Raw genomic sequence first — 11,641 nt, forward strand, 5'->3', positions numbered from 1 at the left:
GGAGCAACCTGGGCTGGTGGAAGGTGTCCCTGCCCATGGCAGGGGGTTGGAACTGGATCATCTTTAATGTCCCTTCCAACCCAAACCCTTCTGTGATTCTGTGATTTTATTGTATTTAACTTTTTTTTCTCCCCAGTGCCTACATCTCCAGTCAATCACTAAGTCATAACTCACACTTTCTGAAATGGCTTCTTGAGATTTGCAGTCCCTTAGAGCTCAGCACAGAAATACACAAAAGAACTCAGAAGTTTTATCTTACTGTCTTTGTAGTAGAAATTTGGATCATTATTAAGGCCGAGAGCATCAGTAGATAAACTGATTGATGCAATCACAGCTGTTGTTTCAGGTGTACCTCAGCTAATAAAATATACACAGTACATGCTAAGGCTCAGTAAGTTTAGCTGGGAGTGGCCAAGGCGTCAAACCACCACTGGCAGTCGAAGTACAGCTGTTCTCACAAAACAAAAAATAAAAAATGAGTGACTCAGCTCCCCATAACTGAAACAGTCCTGCCAGCTGCTGAGGTTGGTGTGAGAACAGTTCCAGAAGCCCTGGTGGGATTGCTTGAAGTACCAGCAGGATCCTTTAGGAACATTCATCTCTTAAAGCAAAGGAACAACCCAAATTTTCAAATACTGAAAGTCACCACACTGTGTGATAAGTCTTCAAACAACAAGCAATAAAAATTGGTTTTGATGGAGCCCTTTAGCTGGTTCCAAAATGCCCCACCACCTTCTGAACAGGGAAGGGATTTTTTAACAGCTGAAAAACATGTTGTTTGCTTTATTTCAGTGACACTTTATTTTCCTCTTGTTTTTTTTAATTTTTTTTTGACCTAAAAATGCATAAAACTCTTGTTAACTCATACCTGTTAATTATCAAATTAATAATTGCTTTCTTTTCTTCTGGCTTCCAGAGGCCACTTAGAAGATGTGTATGATATTTGTTGGACCTCAGATGGTAATTACATGGCCTCTGCTTCTGTGGACAACACAGCTATAATGTGGGATGTCAATAAAGGTAAATGTTACATTTATTTATTTATCCCTTTCAGAGATTTCTTTATCCCAGCTCCAGAGCTGGTAGAAGTGCCTATTGGGATTTACCAGAAAATTGGAAGCATCTTTTTTTGTGTTTGGGGTTTTTTTTTTTTTTGGGGGGGTGATTTGGGTTTTACAACACGTTTGAGCTTTGGATCTGAAAGCTGTTTGTATTTCCAGGACAGAAGGTTTCCATATTTAATGAGCACAAGAGTTATGTCCAAGGGGTAACCTGGGATCCTCTAGGCCAGTACATTGCAACCCTGAGTTGTGACAGGTGAGCTGCTGGGCTGTGTTTTATTCATTAACATTAATTAATATGAATATTAGGAGGATGAGTCAAAAGGAAATGCACCAGATAAATGTGGCTTTTTTTTAAGTTTTATTCAGATTGTTCTGTAAGCAGGTTGATGTGAAAGTAAAATTATATGAGATGATCAGAGGGATGGAGCTCCTGCCCTGTGGGGAAAGGCTGGCACAGCTGGGATTGTTCAGCCTGGAGAAGAGAAGGTTTTGGGGTGACCTGAGTGTGGCCTTGCTGGGCCTGAAGGAGCTCCAAGAAAGAAGGAGAGAGACTATTCCCAAGGGCTGGAGGGACAGGACAAGGGGAATGGGTTCACATTGACAGAGAGTAGGGTTAGGTGGGATACTGGGGAGAAATTCTTCCCTGAGAGGGTGGGGAGGGGCTGGGATAGAATTCCCAGAGAAGCTTTGGCTGCCCCTGGATCCCTGGAAGTGCCCAAGGCCAAGCTGGATAAACTTGGAGCAACCTGGGCTGGTGGGAGGTGTCCCTGCCCATGGCAGGGGGTGGCACTGGGTGGGTTTTGAGGTCGCTGCAGCCCGAGCAGGGAGTGTCTCTGTGCTCCTCTGCAGGGTCCTGCGGGTGTACAGCACACAGACCAAGAGGGTGGCCTTCAACGTCACCAAGATGCCATCTGGATCGGGAGCCGAAGGAGAGGTTCGTTGTTCTTCCGCTGATGGCACTGGAGAACGTGCTGGGGGATATTTCACATGAGTTTCCTGTTCCATTCCCTGGGATCCATATAACTAACACGGGATCATCAAGCTGGGAAGTGACCTTCAAGATCACCCAGCACCACCAGAATCACCCCCTAATCCATACCCCCAAAACTTCTTGCAAGCAAAGCAGTGACACGGTGCCTTTGGTTGTAAATATTTATAATGGCTTGGAAAAATACTATGTCTGGTGAACTTTTAACAGGAAAAACTTCAAGCATGCCTACCAGTAGCTGTAAGTTTATTCATGGATAGGACATAGCAATAATATTTTAAAGTTAGGAGCCTGAAGTTTTCCAGAAGGTAGTCTGATTTTTAAGAAAAACATGGATTAAGGGAAAATTCAGGAAACTCTCTGTAACCCTAAGAGAGAAAACAAAGAGCTTTTTTTCACCAAAACAGTTCTAAGTGACAATAAAATAACACCTCCAAGCTGGCCATAACCTTCTTAATTCCTTCTATTCATTCCTTTTCTTTTTTTTTTTTTTTTGGGGGGAAGGCATTTTTTAGAGTTTTATAGAGACTAAAGACCAGGCCCGAGAGCAGGCAGCTTGCCATTAGAGAAGTTCTCTTTCAACCTTTAATACTGGAGTTAAATTTAAGTGCCTGAGGAACAGGCCCTTACACTCCCTGTTAAATAATCTTGTTCTCCAGGTTCTGACTATTTTTGGATTACTGGTCTGCTCTGGGATTGTTTTGTTCAGCAGCTGAAGGGAGGGATCAAGGCCCGGTTTTTTTTCTTAGCCGTGAAGAATTTATAGCGGGGCAGAAAGTGAGTTTGGAGGAGCCGTGGTTTCTCCAAACACTTTTCTTTAAAAAAAAAAAAAGTTCCCCCAGGTCGGGTTGTGCAACTGGATGTTTCCTCTCCCTGGAATTCCAGCTTGTGCCAATCCTGTTTTCCTCCCGTTGCAGGCCCGGAGCTACCGGATGTTCCACGACGACAGCATGAAGTCCTTCTTCCGCCGGCTCAGCTTCACCCCCGATGGCTCCTACCTGCTCACTCCAGGTGTGGCAACGTGGGCTGGGACTGAGGTTGGAAAACAGCTCCAGGTTGGAAAAGATCTCTGAGGTCATGGAATCCCCCCTGTGTCCCATCCCCACCCTGTCCCCCAGCCCAGAGCACTGAGTGCCACGGCCAGGCCTGCCTTGGACACCTGCAGGGCTGGGCACTCCAAACCTCCCTGGGCAGCCCCTGCCAAGGCCTCACCACCCTTTCCAGCAACAAATTCCTCCTCGGGGCCAACCTGAGCCTCCCCTGGCACAGCTGGAGGCCGTTCCCTCTCCTCCTGTCCCTGTTCCCTGGGAGCAGAGCCCGACCCCCCCCGGCTCCCCCCTCCTGGCAGGGACTTGCAGAGCCAGAAGGTCCCCCCTGAGCCTCCTTTTCTCCAGGCTGAGCCCCCCCAGCTCCCTCTCCAATCTGTTCTAGTCTGAATGTGCCTCAATATTGCTTTCCAATTGCTCAGGGATGCTGATTTATCCTAACAATGCCATTCCTCATTCTCCCTGCTGAAGAAACCAGAAACTCCACAATAGTTTTCCTTTAGCACTCCATAACATCAACTTCCTCCTGTGATAAAAATGAGATTTATAACAGTTTTCTGAACTGAAACACATAAATTGCAAACCAGAGCTCTGTTAAAAGAGAAACAAAGGGTAATGAGTGGTTTTTTTTGACTGATCCCTCTTTGTTTGTGTCCTTCCTTAAGAACATTCTGCAGCCAGAGTCAAAACAGCACAGCAAGGAGGGGATCAGTGTGCAGGCACTGCTTTTATAGGTGTCTGGCAACACCAGAAAGAAGCTTTGAGGGGGGAAGCACATCAAGGAAACAAAACCAACCTGATTCCTGAGAGCCTGAATGTTTATGGACATCCAAGGGTGTGTGCTCAGGCCCTTCCTGAGGCGATGAGTAACGTTGCAACCTCTTATTTTCGCAGCTGGCTGCGTGGAATCAGGAGAAAACGTTACCAACACCACCTACGTGTTCTCCAGAAACAACCTGAAAAGGTAAAAAACGTGGTTTGTGTTTTTTTTTTTTTTTTTTTTAATTTATTTAAAAACTGTAATAGTGGAACTGTGCTTGCTGACCCCCTGATTCTCTCTGGAAGGCCTGTGGGTCACCTGCCGTGCCCTGGGAAGGGAACTCTGGCTGTTCGCTGCTGCCCGGTCTACTTCGAGCTGAGAGGAGCGTTTCATGAAGGTAACTGGGAGTCCTTCAGGGAGCAGGAATTTACAGCAAAGATGGGAAAAAAACCAGCCTGGCTGGTTGCTGTTTTATCCCCATTAGGACAGTGTAGTACCCCATTTCAGAAGCTGTTTCCTGGTTCTAAGACTCTCAATTCACCTTAAGTACCTTGTGAGTAGGTTTTTGATAAGAGTGGATAAACCTTGCTGGCCTCTCAAGCTGCAGCCAACACCGTTTAATGTTTTTCTTGAACTCTTAACCACTTGGTGTTGAAAATAAATAACTTGGTTTGGCACTAAAGGAGTGATCCAGTGCAATATTTTCCCTTAGTCTCAACTCCCCACATCAGAGGAGCACCAGAGAGTTGGGGCAGTTTGCAACAACCAGTGATGTTTGTTCAAGGGAGCCAAACCTGAGGCAGTGCTGGTGTTAACTGGCCAGAACAGGAATTCTGAGGTGGGGAAAGGGTTGTATGAAGTGCCACAAGAACTCACCTGGGGATTGAAGTGCAGCCTTATTGTGAGCCCAGTGGGCCCAGGAGGGGTTTTATATTTTAACAAGGCCTGTGTTACTCTTGTTGAAAAGGCAGAGCTTTGCTCCATTCTGTAGAGGGTCAATTTGGAGTGTTCCTTCGAGGATTTAAAGATTACCTCTTGTATTTTCGTTGTGATCTTTAGATCCCTTGCAAAGGAAGGAGATGAGTGTCTGCAGTTGGTCTCTGCAGCTCCCCTAAAGGGGGACTGTAACACTAAAGTTCTCAGGAATATACTGATAAATTTCAGCTGGAAAATAAAGGACAAACTTTACAAATTAATAGCAATCCAGAGGGGGGGAAAAAAGCTTCTGCCAACTTCTCTTCAATTAAGACAACAAGGCACAAACTTCAGGCAGCAGAGGTGTTGTGCTTGGCATTAAATTACACATTTTATACAAGTGCTGTCTTCTCAGTGCTCATCTAATCAATAAAGTCATCTTTATTATATCTGCAGTCACTACCTTGCAATAAATGCAGGAGAGAATTGTCAGTGTGTTCCTTTCTTTGCTCTGCAGATGAGATGAGTCAGAAATCGTGCCCCGCTCTGTTTAACCTGCCCTATCGCTTGGTGTTCGCTGTGGCCTCCGAAGACTCGGTGCTTTTTTATGACACTGAGCAGTCCTTCCCCTTTGGTTACGTCTCTAACATCCATTATCACACCCTGAGTGACATTTCCTGGTGAGTAATTGTTGTATTCCTCGTGCTTTTTGGGGTAGGGAAATTCCCTTTTTAAGGGGCCAAGTTCTGGGTGGCATCTTCTGGCTTTGTATTTAATTTATGGCATCTGTGTGGTCACTGTCATCAGTGTCTGAACAGCAACCCCATGTCTTTCTTGCCCTGCAAACTGGAAAATTATGGTTCTTAATTAAATGGGAAACAGGTCAGATGCCCATGAAAAGTCCTCATTGTATGACTGGGAATAAAGCAGTTGTCTGGAGGTTTTGGAAGCCACCTGAGTTCAGGTTTCTGTATTCTGGTCAAAATCTGCTTTAACTACACAGCCCTTCTTAGTGATTCTCCACATATGGGACGAAGTAATTTGTTTGACTCCCCACTTTTAATTTAACTGTGGGAAATCAGGACTGGAGCTGCAAATTGAACCCAGTCAGGACATCCCGCTCTGCTGGCTCAGGGCTTAAATATACACATGGATTTAGGGGAGGGAGGGTGAAAAAACAGGGACAGCGTGAGGGTTGAAAAAAAAAACTTCAAGCCTTGAATTTTACTGGAAAAAAAAAAACAAACAACAAATCCCAACCAGGTCCAGCGACGGATCCTTCCTGGCTATTTCCTCCACCGACGGATACTGCTCCTTCGTCACCTTCGAGAAGGACGAGCTGGGAATTCCTCTGAAGGAGAAGCCCCAGATCAGCCTCAGGACTCCTGGTGCAACAGAGAAGAAGGTGAAGAAGAGCCAGTGCCCCAAATCCACCTCCCCGAGCTCCAGGCTGGCCGAGGGGACTCCCCCCGGCAGGACCAGCCCTCCCTCCCTGACACCCAGCACACCCAGCGCTGCCAGCAAGGACTCACCCTCCACCCCTGTTGGCGTCAAAACCGTTCCAGCCTCGTCCTGGGAGGAGAGGAAAAGCAGCCAGGCAGCCCCCCAGAGCAGCAAGGCCAAGCAGCCCCGGAGAGTTGCCCTCCACACATTACAGACCTGTTTCAAGACACCCAGGTGAGATTTACGTGGCCCTTTCGGGTCGTTAACGCCAAGCTGGGCTTGTGCTGCATTGAAAGACTGGGGGGTTTTAGGCAGGAATTCCCAGCCATGGGGTCTTGGTGGGAGCTGTCTTGACATGGAACTTTTTTTGTTCTGGTTGGAAATGTCTCCTGAATCATAAGTGTGCAGCTTCCTGAGATGGGAGGCAGGAGCAGAGTTCACCTGCTGGCTGTGCCGTGGCCACATGGCAGCACTTGGGGTCTGTCTTGGGCCAGGAGTTGGACTTGGATGATCCCTGTGGGTCCTTTCCAACTTGGAATATCCTGTGATTCTGCCCTCAGGTCCCATTGTCTGTACAAAAATGGTACCTGAAGCCATCAGCTGGCAAGACCCTTCAGATATTAGTATTTAAATATTAGATATTAGAAAGAAATTGCTGGCTGGGAGGGTGGGCAGGCCCTGGCACAGGTTGCCCAGAGAAGCTGTGGCTGCCCCTGGATCCCTGGAAGTGTCCAAGGCCAGGCTGGATAAACTTGGAGCAACCTGGGCTGGTGGAAGGTGTCCCTGCCCATGGCAGGGGGTGGGAATGGGATGTTGCTCCATTCAACATATAAAAAGAATTAAAAATTCTTGCAGGAAAATATATCTGAACTACCTTTACAATCACCTGATTCTATGTGAATTAAATCTTTAAGTAAAATATTTGTGGAAATGATGTCCATGAAGCAATTGAACTATTTCTGCTTCTTTTAAAGGAGAATAAATTTGATTTCGCTGAAGCCGGATACACCCACCCCTGCAGATCCAGACACAGCCTCTGGGCCTCCTTCCTCAGAGCAGGAACATGGTAAGCTTTTGTGGCTCTCCACATCCAGCCAAGTCTTTTACCAATCAGTTTCTTCCATCGTGGATTTATGTTATTAAAAAAAAAAAAAAAAACAAACCTGGTTGCAAATTCTAAAGCTTCCTCCTTGTCTCGATGTGTTTGAAAGGTGCTTTTGACAAATGTGAGATCAGGTGGCTCTTGGGCAGCTGCTGATGTGACTCTGTGTCACTAGAGGTTTTGTAATAGTGAAATCAAAAATAAATTCAGCTGGATTTGATGTTCTCCAGGTCCTACATGTGGGTTTTAAAGACCCTTATCCTTCCAGCACATCATTGTTTCACGTGCTGGACTCTCTCAAACATGGGCTGTTGGGTTATTTTTTAGTGAGTTATTTTTGGTCTGTGAATTCAGCAAACCAATTCACTTCATTAATCTGAATTCTCTTACCTTAAATGATTTCCCTGCCTGCTTCTTTCAGAGAGGCCACTGCCATCTGACGACAGCCTTCAAAATGACCCAGCACCAAAACGTCCCAGGACTGAGGAAACGCCTCCTCCTGCACCTGAAGATCAAACCACCTGTGATTCAAACAAATAAGGGCTGAGCTTATCCAACAAAACAAGCTTTTAGCAGACTCTTCACGGTCTGAAGTCAGTGCAGCCTTGCCTGAGTGCATTTCTTTTTGCAGATGTTTTAAATCCTCAACTCCCCATCAAGGTTCCCTGTGCAGATTTGCTGTAGCACCCTGAAGTGGAAGACACAGCTTTTTCAGGAATGTAGTTTTGCAGGAGGAGAAACAGCTGGGAGGTGACTTCAAGAAGTGCCCCAGCCTAAGGAATTCAGGGAAATCTGGGTATTAAAAAGCCATCCCAGTAACCTGCAAGTTCCTCCGTCAGAGTCCCTGAATTGGTGTTTACAAAGCATCATATCTTCCAGTAACCTGTTATGGGATGTATTCATCAGATCTGCTGTGGTTTAAGAGCTAAAAAAAAAAAAAAAAAAAGAAAAAAGGAGGAAATTGTGTCATTCCAGCATCTTGGATTATTTGCTGGGCAGAGTGTAAATTGTCCTCAGTACCTGTGGGGCTGGAAGCTGATGGTCAGGTACAACACAGATCAGGGCCGAGATGATTTCAACAGAAATGGAAAGTTTTTAACTGCAAGAAACAAGAGAGCAAAAGGAATAAACCCTCTGGAGACCTGATTTAGAAATAAAGAGCAGGAGAAAGCTCTTCCTTGTTCAGTTTCTGTGTTTAAGAAAAAAGAAATGCAGGCAGGAGATTTTCCTGAGGCAGCAGAGTTTGAGAGTGGACATTAAAAATACCCCCTTTTTTCCTTTTTCGAAACTTAACTCCCTTAGCCAATAAAATACACCCCAGTGTATGTATGTATTCATATTAAACCTCTTTGACTTGTAATATTTCCATGGGTTTGGCTGTGTGATTAATTAGGGTTTGTCTTCTGTCATCTTCTGAGAAAGTGGACTGATATTTAGAAAAGCAGAAATAGTTTCACGGGGAGGAAACATTAACAGTGTCAGTGTTTCAGATAAATGAAGAGGTCAGGGGAGAAATAGGGAAGATCATCTCCAGAGCAACAGTTTAAACTCTCAGCCAGTGACAGATCTTTTCCTTGACTGAGTTAACTGCTCATTAAAATCACGAGGATCTTTTTGCTCTTCAACAAATGCACATCCCACCTTAAAATCCAAATATTTCTGGTGTGAGATTTTGCTGCTATCTCCAGCTCCCTGTATTTATATATCTTGGAATTATTTAACCACACTGCCTTTGGGTCAGAATTTGTTTGATACTACTTGGCCTGTGGATTCAAAACAGACTCTGTATTTTATATAAGCACCCTTCCAGTGCCTGACCACCCTTTCCAGGAGGAAATTCCTCCTGATGTCCATCCTGACCCTTCCCTGGCACAGCCTGAGGCCGTTCCCTCTTGTCCTGCCCCTCATTCCTTGGAATGCAGAGCTTGATTCCCCCCATCCTGTCAGGAGTCACTCCTTGCTCATTAAAAAGGAGGAACGTGTAGGTGGAAATGGAGGTGGCTGGGAGAGGAAAAGTGACAGGTGTGGATTAATTGGAGCTGGAAGTGGCGTTTGGGGAAAGGGAGTGGATGGGAAGCTGAGAGTTCCTGGTTGTGGGGGAGGGAGTTTGGCACCGTTGGGGTTTCTGATCACCCGTGGTGATCCTTCTTAACCAGGAGCACCTGGTTTTTTCCAGGTTGCGTTTTACCGGGGTTTATTTTTAACTTCTGGGATGGGAAGGGCTCTTTTCTTGCCCCAAAACTTGAGTTTTGCCCTCTCCTGCCAGCAGGTGACAGTGTTACCCAAAACAAGGCAAAGGAAGCAGAAGCCTCTACTCCAAACTTAGATGGACTAGAAGACATTTCTTTTCTTCTTTATTTCTTTTTTTTTTTCTATATAAAGTGATTATTTTGGGCTTCTTTCCACCTGGTGAATTAAAAAGAGTTGTGAATAGACTGTTACAAGTGGGCCTGGAGCGACAGGACAAGGGGGAATGGATTCAAATTGAATGATGGGTTTAGATCAGATACTGGGAAGGAATTCTTCCCTGTGAGGCTGGGGAGGGCTTGGGATAGAATTCCCAGAGAAGCTGTGGCTGCCCCTGGATCCCTGGAATCTGCAGCAGGAATCTGCAAACCTGGGAGCGGTTCAGCTTTCCCTTTCCCTGCCTGCCAACGAGCCAGGCTTTTCCTGGAGCCTGGAAAACCGCTGGCAGCCAAGTGATATCGCTGAGAATCCCCCCCCTGCTCCTTCCCTCAGCTGGAAATCCCAGAAAGCCACGGCCCTGAGGCCTCATGGCCTGCAATTTGAGAGGGTTTTTGCCTCTTAGGGCATGAAGAATTAAAAAAGGTTCACAGGTTTCTCTCTGTCTGGAAACTGGTCGTGAACTGGGGCTCTTCCAGGGGCTGAAAACCCGATCCTGGTGCTCTTGAAAAGGAGAAGAACCTGTTTGTGTGTCTTTGAACTCGTTGCCATCTTTTTCTGTGAGGGCTGGTCGGGGTTTAGCTCCCCCAAAATCGTTGTGTTTGGGGTTTCTTCGTGCTCCAATTATTATCCTGTGATCCAGTTATTTAAATCTGCTCTTATTTTCAGTCTGTGCCATCGAGTCCACCTAGACATCCACACACACTGTTGCCCACGTGTGGTGTCTTTTGCATTTTCTACTTAAAGTGCTTTCCTTGCCATGAGTTTAACCAGAAAAGCTTCATTTGGGGGGCTGTTATTTCCCAGATATCCCCTGTGGATTCTCCCCCCTCCCCTTGGTGTGAATCATAAGCACAATGATGATAAATTATGATGATAAATAGTGCCAGGTTTTGTCTCGCTATAAACTTCCCCCACTTAGCCAGGAAAAAGTAAATAAATAATCCGGGCAGGCACCTCTGTTTTGATTTCAGCCAAGCTGAAATAAGGAATTCTGAAGTGTTTGTTTGCTGAGGGAAATGGAAACAGGCCAGGTTGGAATGGGAGTGGGAATGGAATGGGATCTCAGCCTGTCTAATTGAACCTGTTTAAACTGTTATTTTTTGCTGCAGGAGCCAGTGGATGTTTCTACTTTCCCTTTTCCTGGCACCGGTGGGGTGGCACCAGCTGGATGTGCTTCCAAATCAAGGGCAGGGCAGGAAAGAAGGTGTGGATTTACTCTGCAAGGAGAGGAGGTGTTGGCTGGGTGCTCCAGGATTCCAAATTCTGCCCCCATAAAAACCTGCCCGTTTCCAAGGAGTTGGGAAGCAATTTTCCAACGGAATCGTGGAATCCCAGAATGGTTTGGGACCTCAAAGATCATCTCATTCCAATGCCCTGCCACGGGCAGGGACAACTTCCCACTAGCTCAGGTTGCTCCAACCTGGCCTGGGACACTTCCAGGGATCCTTTCCTTGGATGTTTTTTGTCAGTAGGGAAGAGCTTGGTGTGATGCTGGAGAGAAGGGATTGGAGTGGAGAGAGAGAGAGAGAGAAAACATAATCAAATTACTGAAAATCACAAATTATTATAGCAGTCATAAGATGAATTAATTCAGGGGTTGGAACGTTAAAATTTAACTTAAAAGTCATTTCAAACCTGAAGGGCATTAAACTGACTCCTTGTCCTTTTGTAATTTTTTCTTTTTTTTTTTGGCACTAAGAGGTGATTTTTACTTCTCAATTTACAGTTTCTGCTTGGATAACTCAAGGTTAATTATAGGTCAGCTTTAAACCTGCCCTATAAATCCACGAGGACGAGAATCCCAGTGGAAGGGGTGACACCACCTTATTTACTGTGCACACATCCTTGCTGTGTATAAATAATTACTGTAACAAAGGGCTGATTATGTTCTATAATAATAACAACTTTAATTGCTGT

General features: G+C 45.6%; 1 protein-coding gene across 1 annotated transcript; it reads left to right on the forward strand.

The window, feature by feature from the left end:
* The first annotated feature begins 920 nt into the window (after positions 1–920).
* On the forward strand, positions 921–8,119 carry CHAF1B (chromatin assembly factor 1 subunit B). The gene is made up of 10 exons (XM_027909755.1): positions 921–1,020; positions 1,221–1,317; positions 1,914–1,998; positions 2,970–3,063; positions 3,993–4,062; positions 4,164–4,255; positions 5,291–5,453; positions 6,037–6,450; positions 7,191–7,282; positions 7,740–8,119. The coding sequence occupies exons 1-10, from the start codon at positions 969–971 to the stop codon at positions 7,856–7,858; spliced, it is 1,278 nt and encodes a 425-aa protein (XP_027765556.1). The 5' UTR covers positions 921–968; the 3' UTR covers positions 7,859–8,119.
* Positions 8,120–11,641: the final 3,522 nt, after the last annotated feature.

This window comes from Empidonax traillii, unplaced genomic scaffold (genome assembly GCF_003031625.1).
Source record: "Empidonax traillii isolate 1590-97213 ecotype Southwest subspecies unplaced genomic scaffold, ASM303162v1 scaffold2366:size71425, whole genome shotgun sequence".
Taxonomy (NCBI): Eukaryota; Metazoa; Chordata; class Aves; order Passeriformes; family Tyrannidae; genus Empidonax; species Empidonax traillii.